The 17661-nt window shown below is 44.1% G+C and overlaps 1 protein-coding gene across 1 annotated transcript; it reads left to right on the top strand.

Annotated features, from left to right (window-relative positions):
• The first annotated feature begins 13384 nt into the window (after nt 1–13384).
• LOC114572175 (perforin-1) lies at nt 13385–16963 on the top strand. Its single transcript, XM_028603659.1, has 3 exons — nt 13385–13470; nt 15035–15570; nt 15708–16963. The coding sequence occupies exons 2-3, from the start codon at nt 15035–15037 to the stop codon at nt 16870–16872; spliced, it is 1701 nt and encodes a 566-aa protein (XP_028459460.1). The 5' UTR covers nt 13385–13470; the 3' UTR covers nt 16873–16963.
• Nucleotides 16964–17661: the final 698 nt, after the last annotated feature.

The raw sequence follows: 17661 nt of genomic DNA, 5'->3' as shown, positions 1-17661 counted from the left end.
TTAATTGTAGTGTGGGAACAGGGCAAAAATTGCTGCTTTGATGGAGGACCATTCAAACAGTAAAAAGAAAGAATTGTGTACAGACAATAAATGCTGCTTATAGTTTATTATTACACATATTCAATAAATATACAGTATCTAGAGATTGTTTCACAGTGTTTAAATGTGGGATGCATCTGAAAATGTACAGCACTAACAGATACAGTAGCACAGTTTTACTGTGTGACACAGGAAGTTTGTATGACAGTGGGTACGCATACCCAATGTTAACATTAACATCCTCTTCTTTCCAATAATAGCATCAATTTAACAGTTATAGCATGCAACATTATGTTTATCACACTTCTAACAGAAGCTTTAAACTTAAGCGGAATTAAAGAAACAATTTCACAAGCAAAACAGCATTCAAATTATAGTTTTCTTCCAGTCACATTTTCAATGTTTTTTTTTTTTTTTTTTTTTTTCTGTTCATCTCACATTCTCATTCCCTCTTCAATAGCTTCTCCCCCAAAAGGCCATGAGAAGGATTAATGTACATAATCACTAAGCCATGCAGGCTTCTTTCTGACCCTGGCGGTTGTCAGCATGTCACCATCCAGCAGTTGTGCAGGTCCTGGCTTAGGTACCGGAACATCCCGCCAATGTGCAGGTCCCGGCTCAGGTACTGGAGCAGAACTTTCAATGGTATCGGTGACACTGTCGGGGAACCAGAGAGAGATGAGTAGCGCTCCATGTACATCCATCTTCCAGCACATACGCATTTGCACCCGCTCTCTGTACCACCCTTGCAGGTCTATAGGAACTTTATTGACATGGAAGGGTTTCCGTACGCTTACTAGGCTTCCCTCTTTGATCCTTGGTACTTGTGCACCTCTCCTCACATCTGTATAGGCTTTCGATGCAATTTGTTTGAAGGTGACACGGTTTTGCAGCTGCTTCTCTGACAGCAGGGTAGATTTGCTTGCTGGACCGATATTCACCTTTGTGAGCATTTTCCTGTTGAATATGAGTTCATATGGTGACGCTCCTGTTGTACTGTGTGGAGTTGCACGGTACGTGAGCAAGAAGTCCTGTATGAATGGTTTCCATGGTTTCCTCTCCTGCTTGGCAGTAAGAAGTGACTCTTTGAGAATGCGGTTCCAGCGTTCAATGGCTCCGTTTGCTTGTGGATAATACAAAGAAACTTTCCTGTCTGTAATGTCCCTCACTGCCAGAAATTCTGCGAAATTGCTCGAGGTAAACTGTGTCCCATTATCACTAATGAGTTCTGTGGGGTTGCCGAAGCGGGCAAACACAGTAGACAGGAAGGCGGTGACAGCCGTGGTTGTGATTGAGTTTGTAAAAGCCACCTCCGGCCACTTTGTGTAATAGTCAATCAGTGTCACCGCATAGCGGCAGTCCCAGTTCGCTGACTCGCTGACGGTCCGATGATGTCAATTCCTACTTTCTGCCATGGACTGTCTGGCAGTGAAACTGGCTGAAGTGGAGCAGCGTGCGTCTTAGCACTTTTATCATTCATCTGGTAGGTCACACATGCATTAATGCTGTCCTGCACCCACATGTCCATGCCGGGCCACTAGCATAAGTCACGCAGCCTCTGCTTGGGGCACACAACACCCTGGTGAGTTTCATGTGCCAGGTCCACCAGCTGTTTTCTCAGGGCCACAGGCACTAGCCGTCGGTGAGGACCCCTGTATATTGTCACATCTTGGACTGAGAGTTCCACTCTAGTAGCAAAGTAGGGTTCGAGCACTGCAGGTAGAGACTTTGCTGTGTGCTGATGGCAGTAAGCTCAGGCCACTCCTCCCATGCAGTGGCGGCGCCATTGATGTTCTTTTGCTGGTGCTTTGGGGTTGCTGGACGTGTCAGTGAGGGTGTTCTGAAATTTTGAGATTCCCTTGACACATTCCCTAACATTACACACACTCGCGCAGATGCCCATCCACCTCCGCCGCGGTTTTCTAAACGAGCGAACGAGAGAGATTGATTTAAAGTTGCCGATACAACAGCACCATAGAACTCTGATTAGCCCACTAAACATATTTCAAATACCAGCCAACAAGCCGGGTTCAAACAATCATTACTGCAGCTCTCATACATTGGCTCAGAAGAGTAATGCAGCAGGCCAAATACACCACACACAGCCAAGCACACACTCGCGTATCGTCACACAGTTTTCACACTTGCACGTATGGTCAAAATACTGTAGTCATATCTGTAGTGACTTAATATATCTAAATAAGCCACTGAGGGCGAACATGTTTTCTGGGCTAAAAATAAACCGATGTCCAGTGCGCTGTATAACTTTAGATTCGGTGATCCATTTATTCACATTTCTGTAAAACACATGTTTACTGTAATGTTCTTCTATGAGACATAGATGAGATCAAAATTCTTGCATGGACCCCTGTCAGCTGACTTCCCCACTGTGGCCTGGCTGTGTGATCCCCTGGTCTAATGTCATGTACAGCAGGGTGACGTTAAGCATCCTCAGCAGCGATCACAGCCGTGGTCAGGTCATCTTCCTCCGGCTGCTTTTCTTCGTCCCGCTTGGTGACAGGTTCACCATATCTCTCAGTCTCATTTACAGGTTTTGATAAAGTCTCCACACCTTGACGTTTACGGAGTAAAAAACGATCCATTGCTAGTGTTAGACTCACTTCTCTAATCTTAACGGCTCCAAAGATTAAGCTCTTTTTCTTCTTTGTGAATACGTTACTGCAGAAGTAAGGTCAACAGTTCAATGTGTGCTGTACAAAAACAGTATATAAGAAGGTGCTGCACCCTTTGGCTGAATACGATCACCTGTATTTTTAGCCTAAAAATAATCAGTTTGTTTTATTAATGTGTTTATTCATTTTTCAAATATAAATTATACTATTTACACATTAACGATTTTTTTTATTTATTTATAAATCAACCACAGCAATTTCTTGGGGGTGCTAAGGGGGTGCTATGGCAAACCTTGGGGTAGCTACAGCCCCCCCCAGCCCCTCCCTGGCACCGCCGCTGCTCACATGCCATAGCGAAGTCCTTCACTGAGAGAAAAATGAATGCGTCATTGTACCCAGCACTTCTGGAAATGCACTTCCGAATGCGTCTCTGTCCCCAGCACATTTCAAACCAAACTGACGCCCATGCTGGGAGCTCTGGCCATTAGCTGCAGCAACTCCAGTTTGCTAGCACTGATTTTGGTCATTTTTTTTCCTATCGACAGTACTCGGATACATCTAGCGATCAAGATTCAGGTAAAAATTGGGGTGATAGAATGATTATAAAGGGTATTTCACACTGTTCCTTAAGGTTTTCTAATATGGGGTATGTAACATTGGTTGGGCTAAAAATTTGCCCGCTTGCTACCCTGTGAATATGGCCCTATTTGTAACAAGAGAATATTTAGTTGAGCAACCACACTTACACATACATTGGAGACGAGACAATGCAATGTTATACATTGTTTGTCTGCTATTTAGGGCCCGAGCGCCGACAGCGGCGAAGGCCCTATTGAAACTGAAGGAATTATTATTACGGCAAATGAATTTCCTTTTTGAGGTGCTTAACCTATTCAAAAACTCACCAAAGGTCGCATCAAATCTGGTGACAATTTACATATTTTAAGGGCTTCGGGAATAGGCGCACAAAAATGGCTCGCTAGCGCCCCCTACAAAGTTAAAAAAAATGTAGCCCCTACAGTACGTTTAACGTAGACTAACGAAACTTGGTACACATATGTAACATGTCAAGACGTACAAAAAACCTCATTGGAGCCATACCCTAAACACAAGAGGAAGTCCACCATTTTGAATTGAAAGTTTGAAATTTGTTTGCGATTTTGGTCATTTCCACGTCGTACTTTAACGAACTCCTCCTAGAGATTTCATCTGATCAACTTAAAATTTGGTCTGTGTCATCTCAAGACATTAAAGATGAAAAGTTATTAAAAGAAAAACTTTTCGTCATAGGGCGTGGCCATGGCGGGGCAGCCATTTTGTGTGTTTCGCCATCGAAACAGGAAGTGGGTGTAACTCCAGTGTACATTGTCCAGTTGGCTCGAAACTTTTCAGGATTCATAACACTCTAGCTCTGAGGACATTTACAGGACAAAATTTACTCAAAGTCATAGCACCCCGGCACTCAGATAGCTCAGTTGGTAGAGCGGGCAGCAATGTGTAGAGGTTTACACCTCGACGCAGTGGACCCGGGTTTGATTCCGACCTGCAGCCCTTTGCTGCATGTCATTCCCCCTCTCTCTCCCCTTTCACTTCTTCAGCTGTCCTATCATTAAAGGCCTAAAATGCCCAAAAAAATAATCTTAAAAAAAAAAAAAAAAAAATCATAGCGCCCCCTAATGGCAACAGGAAGTAGGCCCAAAACTATATGTGCTATACTTTAACAAACTCCTCCTAGAGATATTATCCGATGGACTTCAAACTTGGTCTGTACCATCTCAACACCTTAAAGTTGAAAAGTTATTAACAGAAAAACTTTTCGTCAGACGGTGTGGGCGTGGCGTGGTGGCCATTTTGAGTGTTTAGCAATGAACAAAGAAGTTGTTGAGTGTACTTGAGTGTACTTGAGTGTACGTTGTCGTATCTGCCCAAAATTTCTCACGATTGACAAGGATCCAGGCCTGAGGACATCTACAGGCCAAAATTGACTTTTGGTCATAGCGCCCCTCGCTGGCAACAGGAAATGCGCCTTATATGACAAATATCATCCGATTTACATGAAACTTATAGGGTCCTATTTTAACGCTCTGAAACGCAAGTATCAAACGTGAAACGCAAGTAGCTTTGTGGGCGGATCTCGACGCAAATCTAAAATGGGTTGGTCTGAAGTAGCTAGGTGTGGTTTGGGCGTAACGTGCAATAAACCAATCAGAGCGTTATCTCACATTCCCTTTAAGAGCAGGCGCGCTTGTTCCATGGCGGATTGCTATTATGACGGCGGATTTGCCTGGCGCATGCCAGGAGCTGTACGGGATGCGGCAAAGTAATAAATGCCCGTCTTGACCGGGTGGCGATGTTGCTGCGGCATCTCGTGCGGATCTCCTCAAGTCTGGAGAGGATTGCTGCAGCCATGGAGCGTGGGCCTCCAAACGCACCACCTGCTACTGTTGTGCCCGTTCCTCCTCCCCCCACTCCATCTCCGTCCACCCGCTCCACCAGGAGCACATCGCGCATTGCCACTCCCAGACCAGATCCCGCTGGAGTGCCCAACATCACGTCTCCTTAAGTCCTCTAATATTTCCTCATTTATGCCATCAACACATCCATCATTCATGGCAATGTTGTGTAAAACACAAAAAACCACAAAGAATGCTGCGACTTTTTGAGGACTGTACTGTAAAGTGCTCCTGACCTATCCAAACACCTGAAGCACATTTTCAGTAATATTTTTTCTTGTAAGTATGATTTGCAAAAATGGGAACTGCTGCGTCCGTTTAGATGAGAGAAGCAACGTGTATGTACGTTGTGCACACGCTACATTATGGACAAGCATGCGCCCTAAAATATCATCTGAATAACACTCCACTGACTTTAGACTAGCGCCACTGACTTTAGACCAGGTTTTTCCTTCAGTGGCGGAATTGTTTTCTGAACCCGCAAAATAGCACCAGGGAACATTTGTGCCTGAACATTTTCGCTGAACCGTCCCCGGGAGCGCAAATACATTCCCTAATTTACCAACGTGCGTCTGTGGAGGGAAAAGTCCGCTGTGCTTCGGGTGCAAAATGGGAATGATACATGCGTCGGTGTACAAAGGCAATTGCGCTGAGTGCAAGATAGGGCCCATAATGTGTTCGTCATGTGATACTGAGCTGCCCCCTATACTTTAACCATGCCCACTTACTCAGGCCACTCCCCCTTTCATAACATTTGAACCGTTTAAGGTAGAGTCTTGTGTGAGGTGTCATTGAACTCATCAGAAAGTGCCTTCTTCATTGGTGATGGTTTGGCCAGCCCCCATGCTTAAGCCACGCCCCCTTTCATAACATTTGAACTGTTTAAGGTAGAGTCTTGTCTGAGGTGTCATTGAACTCAGCAGGGAGTTTCCTTTTCATTGGTGATGATTTGCTGTGTCTGAGTGCACGGTCGCAAGGAGCGGCGTCCGCCAGTAACCCCGACGCGCATTGGGGCGCGAAGGCCCGTCCATCGCTGCTTGCAGCTTTAATTACAGTTTAAATTTTGTCACGCCACTTATATTACAGCTACCCCAAGGTCTTACAAAGCTAACTGTTGTGTCCAATTTCAATTTAATGCATTTTTTTGAATATGAAGGGTTCTTTTTCTAACTTTGTTCGGTGTTTCACTATGGGAATTGCCTCGGCGTGACCAACTAAGGAAGCTCCAATGACACCACGTCTGTCCATGAAAGACAGGTCGAACTGTGCTAGGGCCATGCCCCCTCATATAATCACAGTCGACCGGCTCCTTGCAAATCATTCTCGCTTTCTTCCCGTGAAGAATACTATACTAAGCTCCCTCAGCGCTTCTGGGCTAGCTTGGTTGGTTGCCTGCTAACAGTTCACAGATGGACTGTTAAGGACTACGTCGCCGAACGCAGTTCCCGACCCAGTCTGGATTTGCTGAGTAAGTAAGAAGTTTTACCTGGTGGTTACACACTTGAAGAACTGTCCGTGTCAAGGCGAACTGCTTCTTCTTTGGCTAGTCGGTATTTGTTTATCGGTAGCTAGCTGTGTAACTTCTTTACCCTCTGGCTACCATGTTACGGCGAGCCTCCCTGGGTTTTTTGGTTAGCATTTGTTTGTTAGCCTAACCAGGTACCTGGAGTGAGCTAACGTGTTACGACGAGCTAACTCTTATGGTACACTAATAACGTTAGCTCGGGCTAAACCCTGTGTGCTAATCTTGCCGACAGGCTAACGTGTTACAACGCGCCTGCTAAGGTTGTATATTTACGCTGATCTGATTCCTTTCCAGCACCATGTCCTCAGCAGCGGCCCCCGCCAAAGGGCCGGAGCCGAAGGCTAGGGAGGCTGTATCCCGCCTGTGCCCCGCGTCATGCAGGGCATCCATCTCGGGCAGGGACCCTCACCCGATGTGCATAGCCTGCATGAGCATTAAACATGCTCAGGCAGCGCTGGCTGACCCCCAGTCATGCGCCCACTGCGCGCCAATGACTGAAAAGATACTGGAAAGGCGGCTGAGAGTGGCTGTGGCCAACAGTAATGACCCATGTCTGTCGGGAACCACCCCACAAGCCACGAGCAGTGACACACAGAAAGCAGAGAAGCACGCCATGCGTGCGTATCAGCCCTCCGCTTATGGAGAGACACGGCGGAGCTCGCATTGGGCGTCCCGCTAGGGGCGGTGTAATCTAGAGATGTTCCGATACCATCGGTATCGGTATCCGATACTGCCTAAAACGCTGGTATCGGTATCGGGAAGTACTGGAGTTTATGCACCGATCCGATACCACGTAATAAAGCCCTAAAGAAAATCTACGTTAAAGTAGTTTATTTATGTTCTTTTTCCGTTATAACCGAGAATATAAGAAAGTTGTACGACATTCATTGTTTGTGTTTGTTCATGTTTTACAAAGAGTTTAACCTGAGCCAGACAGACAACAAAGATAAAAATCATATCACATCCATACGGGGATTGTAGTATACAGCTGTTATATCATATCACATCCATACAGGGATAGTTGTATACAATTGTTAAAACATAATAAAATATATGACCCACTGGTATCGGATCAGTACTCGGTATCGGGAAGCAAAAAATGGTATTGGACCATCTCTAGTGTAATCCAGAGTAACCATGACAACGGACGCTTCCCTGTCAGGATGGGGAGCGACACTGTTGGGGAGAACAGTGAATGGCACACGGAGCTGGAGATTAGCCCAGGCTCACATAAATGTCTAGGAGCTTATGGCGGTGTTTCTGGCTCTGAAACATTTTCTGCACTTTCTCCAAGGTTGTCATGTGTTAGTGAAAACAGACAACTCCACAGTAGTTGCGTACATCAACCGCCAGGGCGGCACTCGCTCTCTGCAGCTGCACAAGTTGACTCGCACAGTGCTTTTGTGGAGCAGCGGGAGACTGCTGTCTCTTCAAGCAACACACGTGCCAGGCATTCTAAACAGGGGTGCAGATCTTCTGTCACGGGGAAACCCATTGTACGGGGAGTGGACTCTCCACCCACAGGTGGTGGGACTGATCTGGCAGAGATACGGTCAGGCAGCCGTAGATCTCTTTGCCTCGCAAGAAAACACAATGTCCAATGTTCTTCTCTCTGGCAGACGTAAATGCACCGCTGGGTGTGGATGCTCTAGCCAACCCGTGGCCAAACATGCTACTCTATGCATTCCCCCCCTCAGTCTGATCTCCCCCACCCTGGCGAGGGTGAGAGTTCAGGGCCTTTCGCTAATCCTGATAGCGCCGTGGTGGTTGTCCAAGCATTGGGTAGCAGAGATAATGCAGCTCCTGGCGGGAAAGCCATGGCCTCTCCCCATTCACAGAGACCTTCTCTCCCAAGCGGGCGGGGAGATCTACCACCCTCACCCATACCGCGTGGCGCTCTGGGCTTGGCCCGTGAGAGGTGGAACCTGAATGCATCAGGCCTGCCAGAACGAGTCATTAATACCATTCAAAGCGCAAGGGCCACGTCCATCCGCGCTCTTTACAGCGGGAAGTGGCGGGTTTTTGAGGAGTGGTGCGAACATAGGGATACCATCCCTTACCAGTGTTCTGTGGTGGACCTGCTATGTTTCCTGCAGTACCTGATGGATAAAGGGAAAGCTTTCTCCACAATTAAGGTGTACTTGGCTGCTGTCTCAGCTTGCCATGTAGGTTTTGGGGATAAGCCAGCAGGGCAACATCCCTTGGTTTGTCGCTTCATAAAAGGGGCACGCCGCAAGCTCCCAGTTTCCAGGCCCCTGGTTCCTCTGTGGGATTTGTAGGTCGTGTTGGACGTGTTGAGTTTAAAGGTTTACAGGCCCCACAGGGTCTGGGAGCTCATTCCACAAGGGACATGGCCACTTTATGGGCCCTTTTTAGGGGTGTGTCAGTGAAGGAAAGTTGTGTGGCAGCGAGCAGGGCTACACCTCACACTTTTGTGAGGTTTTACAGGCTCAATGTTTCCGGACTGTCCTTGGCACAGGCTGTGCTGGAGGTTATGGCGCCGGGGTTAGTGTGACTCTCGGTTCAATATTATTTGGCTTCGGGAGATTTCAGGCAATCCGGGAGTGATCTATATCTCCCATAGTGAAACACCGAACAAAGTTAGAAAAAGAACTTTTGTTTACTTAACGTAAACCCGGTTCTTTGATAACAGAGTGAGGTGTTTCACCAACACGTCCCTCCTTGCAGAGACACGGAAAGAAACCTATCTGGAATGATTTGCAAGGAGCCGGTCGACTGTGATTATATGAGGGGGCGTTGCCCTGGCACAGTTCGACCTGTCTGTCACAGACGTGGTGTCATTGGAGCTTCCTTAGTTGGTCACGCCGAGGCGATTCCCATAGTGAAACACCTCACTCTGTTATCAAAGAACCGGGGTTACATTAAGTAACCTAAAGTTTCGTAAGCTGCTAGTGTCCCTTCAATCTTATGGGTAAAGCTCGCTGCTAGTTAGCTACACTTTTGGCATAACTAGAGTATATTTACAGTTTTAATTTCATCACTCCACTTATATTACAGCTACTCCAAGGTCTTACAAAGCTAACAGTTGTGTCCAATTTCAATTTAATGCATTTTTGTGAACATTTGCGGTTTCTTTAGCTGCTAGTGTCCCTTCAATCCTATGGTTAAAGCTTGCAGCTAGTTAGCTACCCTTTTGGCATAACTAGAGTATATTTACAGTTTGAATTTCATCACGGGATGTATATCACAGCTACCCTAAGGCCTTACAAAGCTTAGCTAACACTTTTGTCCGATTTCAATTTAATGCATTTTTGTGAATTTCAGAGGTCTAGGAGGAGGCTAGCTAGCTAGCTCTCATTGATAGAGCTCCATCAAGCCGTGGGCTCTATCAATTAGACTCGCGGACAAAAGGCGTTTATTTCCCTGATCGTTTGTTTAAATAACTCAACACACATCCATTATAAGATTAACTGGAACCTGTGGTAAGAGATTGCGGGCGTAACAAGCTCGCTGACCGCACTCTCACTCACACACACCGGCCATTTAGCAGGAAGAGGGGAGGGAGAGCACCGAGCTGCAGGCCCTGGAGCTCTGTCAGGGCAGCAGCGTTTGGTGGTCCAGTCACCCAGAAACGGTGACTTTGCGCGAGTATCGAGCACCGCGGGCTGCCGGCCATGACGGAGCTCCATGTAGCTCATAGCGGGCCGAGGTCTTGTCAGTTGAGGCCTCTGCTAGCATGGTAAGTACTGCTAGCATTAAGGCTGAGTACCAACACTGTCAGGCAAAGAAGCAGAAGTTAGGCTCTGGTCAAAGTTTCAGCAGCACATTTAACAAACGTACCACAGAGATCATTGGTGGACACATCAACGAAGCTGACATCCTCTTTGAAGGCCAATCAAACTCCTCTGTCTATAGTAACTGGCTTAGCTCTCTGAAAACCACACCTGATGTGGTCCAATACAACATAAATCCCCTGCACACCATACTGCCAACTGGTCATATTGCCAGAGCCGGACTGAAGCAAGAGGTGGAGGATTACATCAAGAAAAATGCAGTGTTGAAAAAATGCTCAGAAACCTGTAAGATTGGGCACAGATCCAGCAAAAGCCTTCTGCTTGTGTTTGCAACAGTAGTCAGAATATCAAGTCAAACTGCTGTCCTGCTGGAAAAGGTCTTGCAACATTAAGGGCCCTATCTTTCACCCAGCGCAATTGACTTTTTACACTGACGCATGTATCATTTCTATTTTGCACCTGATGCACAGCGGACTTTTCCCTCCACAGACGCACGTCGGTAAATTAGGGAATGAATTTGCGCTCCCGGGGGCGGTTCAGCAAAAAGAGGAGGCGTGTTCAGGCGCAAATGTTCCCTGGTGCTATTTTTCAGTTTCAGAAAACAATTCCGCCACAGACCAGGAAAAACCTGGTCTAAAAATTGAAAAATGGATGTGTTGATGAAATAAATGAGGAAATATTAATATTAAGAGGACTTAAGGAGACGTGATGTTGAACTACGGTGGGATTGGACACTTGAGGGTCCGGGAGTGGCAGGTGGCGTCAGACAGATGGTTCAGTGGATGTTAGTTACGGTGATAAGATTAAGCGTACTGCCATCATAAGTGACAATAACAATCCTAAATGGCCAGAGACATTTGAGTTTGGACCAGAGGTGGGTAGAGTAGCCAAAAATTGTACTCAAGTAAAAGTACTGTTACTTCAGAATAATATGACTCAAGTAGTCATCCAAATAATTACTTGAGTAAGAGTAAAAAAGTACTTGGTGAAAAAACTACTCAAGTACTGAGTAACTGTTGAGTAATGTCTGATTTATTTTTTAACACAAGCATTCAATCAGATGGACAAAAATACAAAATAATCATCTTTAGGCAAATTATAGTTCATCCAATCAATAAAATAAATTTTAATTAATTAATTAATTACAAAATAGCTTAAATTAAAATAATCCAGGTAAATTCAAGTAGCCTACTTAAAAAATAAAATCAATAAAATAATAATACATAAAAAATAAATAAGCACAAGTAACTAGGGTTGGGTATCGTTTGGTTTTTTTTTTGATTCGGTGCTAAATCAATACTTTTAAAACGGTGCCGGTGCCTAAACGGTGCCTGAACCGGTACTTTTCAATAAAGTTAAAAAAAAAAAAAGAAGAAAAAAATAAGGGTAGTAAACAACAGTCAGTGACTTGTTTATTGCTAAGGCCATGGTCAAAATTAAAGATTTAATAATAATGTAATAACTATAACAATAACTTATTTCACCAGTAAATTGCTGTTGAACCCCAGATGGGAAAAGGGTATTTTACAATTACTGTGAATGCACCACGAGGCTACCTGTTTTAAGTGAATTTGTGTTGTTTAATTCCGACAATGGCAGCTGCAAGTGAACGCACCGTCTGTGTTGTTTAATTTCGACAACGGCAGCTGCTGCGCAGACTGTTACATCCCGCTGTACAGTCACACTTTACACTGTTTAACGTTAGCTGTCAGCATTTTAACCGTGATTAATCCAGCTGCTAGCTAAAGGTAGGCTAACGTTACATGCTGTCAGGTGTAGTGTAAAGTTGAGCACCGAAATGAGGCACCGAAACTTTCGTTCTTATTCGGTCTCGTTACTACCGTTTACGTCGGCACCGGTTCCCTATTGGCACCGAGTTTCGGTACCCAACCCTACAAGTAACACAAATTTCCAAACCTTTATACTTTTTTACCAGGCTCTACAGGCAGAACTAGAACAAGGTAATGGAGCTGCTGTTTCTCAGTTTTACTAAGGTAAACATGCTTTCATTATGAGGCCAGAGGCCTGGACTAGAAAGCAAGATTTGGGATTAACGAGGTAATTTAAGGTTCACCAGGATTTTCTGTATCACGAAGGTGGATCACTTGATACCGGGTTCAATCGCCGTTGTAACATAATATGCTGAACGCCTAACCTGGTCGGGAGCAGGTTGGAGATCAGAGATGAACCGGTGTAAAAGCACCGCCTACTGACCAATCAATACTCGAATTCTGAGCAGAGAGAGAGAGGGGGGGAGAGAGCGAGAGGGGGGGAGAGAGCGAGAGGGGTGCGCTCATACAAAAAACATTTAGAGACAGACAACCCCGTTAACATTCCCTGATGGATATATTTATGAAATATATAGATTTTAATGGGAGGGAATTACATATTGGCTATTTCTTGGCTTCTTGACCGTGTGTCGCCAATGCGCACAGCGGTTTGAATTATGTTTTTTATATATTTTTTATTTGCTCTCATGGTCACTGCCAGGGTTGCAACTGCAAATAGGCTAAAGCAACAACAGTTTATGGAAAGGCAACGTGTAATTATGGTCAGATCTTGTGCCTGACTGATAGGGAAGTGATGCTGGGTGTTGTGATTTACGCATCTACAGTGTCGCCTTTTTTTGCCAGCTGTCCTGTTTTAGGAAGCAGTGATGGTATTGTGTTTTGCCAGCAAAACCGTGTCTGTGTTCTTGATATTTATGTAGAATTATAGTTTGCTCTTCTTATGTAAAAATATGTGGCTATCGGTCATGTTGTGCAAACATCGCCTCTTTTATGTGAACGTGTGCGTCTCTAGATTGGGAAACCCTGGGTTGATTGAACTACGACTTTGCTACAACTGTAAAGCTGACCCGTCCGTTCTCTTAATACATCCATGGTCCGGTCCCGGCGCTGAGATTGAGTACGGTCACGTGACGAGACTGCACAACTACGCTTGATTGGTGAAACACAGTCACGTGGTAGAGCCTTTAGCGGAAGTTTCTCTCTCTGTCAAAATGAAACATTAAAATGAGGCGTACGCGGGGGGATAAAAACAATGACGCGTAAAATACCAAAGAGGTAAGAAGAAAAGTAGCGAGCTCATGGGAGCCTAAATGTAGTGGAGTAAGAGTACAGTTTCTTCATCACAAATCTACTCAAGTAAAAGTAAAAAGTATAGTGATTTAAAACTACTCCTAGAAGTATAATTTTCAAAAACTTACTCAAGTAAATGTAACGGAGTAAATGTAACTCGTTACTACCCACCTCTGGTTTGGGCCCATGGTCATTAACATGAAAAACAAACTTACGTTCAATGTTTATGATGAGGATACTTACTGGAACAGTGATCTGCTTGGTGGGTGTTCATTTGATCTGCGTAGAGGAAAAGTGAGCGACAGCTGCATGTTAAATCACGGTACCTTCTTCTTCTCCTACATAGTAGAGTGTGCACCAAGTCTTGGTGGTGACCAATGTCAAGAATACATCCCCTCCCCGATGAGTCCCTCTTTGGCCAAGGTCTTCCACACTAGAAACGGGGTCCTTCTTGGAGAGACAGGGAAGAGGAATGCTAAATCAGTCAGTCAGGTTACGGTCAGCGGTCGACATGAGATGGGGTGATGAGAGAATAAGGATTTAAGTTTATGATTATCTTGCATCTAGTTAATCGCATATTTCACACTGTTACTATTTCTTTATTTGACTTTTGTTAACAAAATAATTACACATATTCAATTTCTCAAATGTAATCCAAATACTGCATGTGTTTGTGAGAAATGTTCTTTTCTTCTGCTTCTGTTAGTTAAAAAACTCTGCCAATAAAGCATCAACAAAGACAACACAGGTGTCAGTGTGATTTATTGTAATAAAAATACTGTGTAGTTTTGTGGTTACATGTACAATTGAAATGCATAATCATACAAATGCAAGGAAACAACAAAAGTCAAGAGGGCACACATAGTTAGGGCTGACAAAACTGACCAAAAAAATGTTTCTGGGCATTATGTCCATGAGAGGGCAAACGTAAAAGATACATAACTACTTTATAGGTATATTTATTTCAACAGAAACATGTTTTAAAAGGTCTATACACCTACACATTATAAAATATACCATAAAACGTGATATACTGTAAATCTTAATTTAATGACTGGCTTTCAAACAGAGGCATTGACCTTATACATTGCTCTTTATATTCCAATGCAGTAAGTTAACTTGAACACAAGCTGTTTATTGATACAACTTAAGGACAGATATTTCTCCTTTGAATTGCTTGATGAATGTTTAGTACTGTCAACAACAGTTGACACACAGAACACACACACACTCACACTCACACAGACACACCTATAAAATGTGTGAGAATCACATAGGCAAACAATCAAGACTCCACCTCCACATTACCACTATAACATGGGTCAGGCATTGTAAGTTACTAAACAGAGCTTGCTGTCAACAGCCGAGGTAAGACCCCTGAGTTCTCTCCTATCTAGTATAGTAGACAGAGGACTATAGCATAGTATATCCTATTCCTCAGTCATTAGTTTAGTGATATCCAATGTATATTGATGCATTACATGCATTGTGTAACTGATTCTGTGTTCACGCCTTTCACCTTCTGTGCCTATTTATTTCTTCCATACAGATGGCAAGGCTGTGGCATCTCATGCTCCTGTGCTGGGCATGGAGTCCTCTGTGTCTTCCATCCAGTGTAAGCTTCATTGGTACACCGCAGCAATGTGAAAACGCTCACTTTGTCCCTGGTTACAATCTGGGTGGAGAAGGCTTCGACATCGTCACAATGGAGCGGAAAGGTGCCTATGTCATCGACTCTGAAACATGGAAGCTTGGCAATGGCACTTGCAGGCTGTACACAAACAGCTACATGAATAGAGAGAGCCAGAAGGTTCCAGCTGCCATGGTGGACTGGAGAACCCTCCCCAAGTGCAGTTTAAAGGTCTCCGGTATCCAGTATGATTCTGTCGAAACTCTTGTCAATGATTCTACATCATCCGTGTCCAATGATTGGAAAATTGGCCTTGAAATCCCTGTAGATCCATCTGTCACTCTTGGTGTTGGTTTTGGAGGTTCCCACTCCAAAGAATCTACCTTTGCCATGCAAAAGTCGAAACAAGACCACTACAACTTCTTTAGCCATTCTGTATACTGTAGCTTCTACCGGTGAGTATGTGCACAGATATTTGTCTTTTATATCATTAATTTCATGCTTAAAGTGACAAATATGAACATTACTGTAATCTTAATACTTAATACTGCAATCGACAGTAACTTATGTATATTATCCTTGTGTTTTACAGCTACAGAATGGCAACAAAACCTCCACTGAGTCATGACTTTGAATCAGCTGTGGACTCCCTTCCGTCCTATTCACGTAAGACAGAGCCATCATATCGCAGTCTGATCGACACATATGGTACACATTACATCACACAAGTGTCTCTGGGAGGGGAAATAAAAGCAAGCACTGCTGTCCGGACCTGCCAGACAACCATGAGTGGACTGTCTGCAACAGACGTCAAAGACTGTTTGTCAGTCGAGGCCTCTGCTAGCTTTGCAAGTACTGCTAGCATTAAGGCTGAGTACCAACACTGTCAGGCAAAGAAGCAGAAGTTAGGCTCTAGTCAAAGTTTCAGCAGCACATTTAATGAACGTACCACAGAGATCATTGGTGGAAACATCAACGAGGCTGATATCCTCTTTGAAGGCCAATCAAACCCCTCTGTCTATAGTAACTGGCTTAGCTCACTGAAAACCACACCTGATGTGGTCCGATACAACATTAATCCCCTGCACACCATACTGCCAACTGGTCATATTGCCAGAGCCGGACTGAAGCAAGAGGTGGAGAAGTACATCAAGAAAAATGCAGTGTTGAAAAAATGCTCAGAAACCTGTAAGATTGGGCACAGATCCAGCAAAAGGGATCCTTGTGCTTGTGTTTGCAACAGTAGTCAGAATATCAAGTCAAACTGCTGTCCTGTTGGGAAAGGTCTTGCAACATTAAAGGTTTTCAGGCTCTATGCAGAAGGTCTTTATGGTGATGAGTGGACTCAGACAGATGGTTCAGTGGAGGTTAGTTATGGTGATAAGATTAAGCGTACTGTCATCATAGGTGACAATGACAATCCTAAATGGCCAGAGACATTTGAGTTTGGACCCATCGTCATTAACATGAAAAACCAACTTACGTTTAGTGTTTATGATGAGGATTCTTACTGGAACAGTGATCTGCTTGGTGGGTGTTCATTTGATCTGCATAAAGGAAAAGTGAGCGACAGCTGCATGTTAAAGCACGGTACCTTCTTCTTCTCCTACATAGTAGAATGTGCACCAAGTCTTGGTGGTGACCAATGTCAAGAATACATCCCCTCCCCAATAAGTTCCTCTTTGGCCAAGGTCTTCCACACTAGAAACGGGGTCCTTCTTGGAGAGACAGAGGGGAAGGTCAGTCAGTCAGGTTAAGGTCACTTGTTGACTTGAGATGGGGTGATCAGAGAATTAGGATTTAATTTTATGATTATCTTGCATGTAGTTAATTGCATTGTTCACACTGTTACTATGTCTTCATTTGACTTTTGTTTACAACAATAATTGCACATGTTCTCAATTTTTGTTCTAAGTCCTCCAAATATTTGTTTGTGAGAAGTGTTCTTTTCTCTTGCTTCTTTCCAAATCTGCCAATAAAGCATCAACAAAGACAACACAGGTGTCTGTCTGATTTTATGTATGAAAAATACTGTGTAGTTTAGTGGTTTGCACGTAAAAATGAAATGCATACTCATGTATAGACTGTCCAAAACTTTAAATACTTGAAATATAAGAACCAATTAAAATAATTTTGAGTAACAGCTGTTTGTTTTTTTTTAGTTTCATTTCTGGAAAAAACGTTCACTGTCCTACTTTTCAGCTAAATATTGAACTGTGACAGTCTTCACTTCTGAGGCTAAGGTGTAGAGGGGAGGGATTCAAACTGAGAGAGCACACAGATATAAGTCTAGATTGCTTACTTCAACTTTAGCCATGCTCAGTGATACTGTAGCTCTTGTATTAAACATGTTTAACCTACAGCTACTGTGACTAAAACAATATAATGTCAAATTATCTTCCCTAATTCCCAACATGTGGGATACAGGCCAAATGTTGTTTTCTGGGGTCATGCACTGTAGGGATCAAGGCCAATCCGCAGTGTATTGCAATACAAAAAGTACTAACAAACACATAATCATCATATCATGGTGACATTGAAGAAAA

The sequence above is a fragment of the Perca flavescens genome, chromosome 2, assembly GCF_004354835.1.
Source record: "Perca flavescens isolate YP-PL-M2 chromosome 2, PFLA_1.0, whole genome shotgun sequence".
Classification (NCBI taxonomy): Eukaryota; Metazoa; Chordata; class Actinopteri; order Perciformes; family Percidae; genus Perca; species Perca flavescens.
The sequence above is the reverse complement of the archived record's forward strand: the minus strand, read 5'-3'. Positions and strand labels throughout refer to the sequence as shown.

Bases quoted from the DNA above. Each gene is read 5' to 3' on its own strand.
- LOC114572175 (XM_028603659.1), top strand. From the start codon at position 15,035: ATGGCAAGGCTGTGGCATCTCATGCTCCTGTGCTGGGCATGGAGTCCT. The intron at 15,571-15,707 runs GTGAGTATGTGC...TGTGTTTTACAG, and splicing joins GTATACTGTAGCTTCTACCG to CTACAGAATGGCAACAAAAC.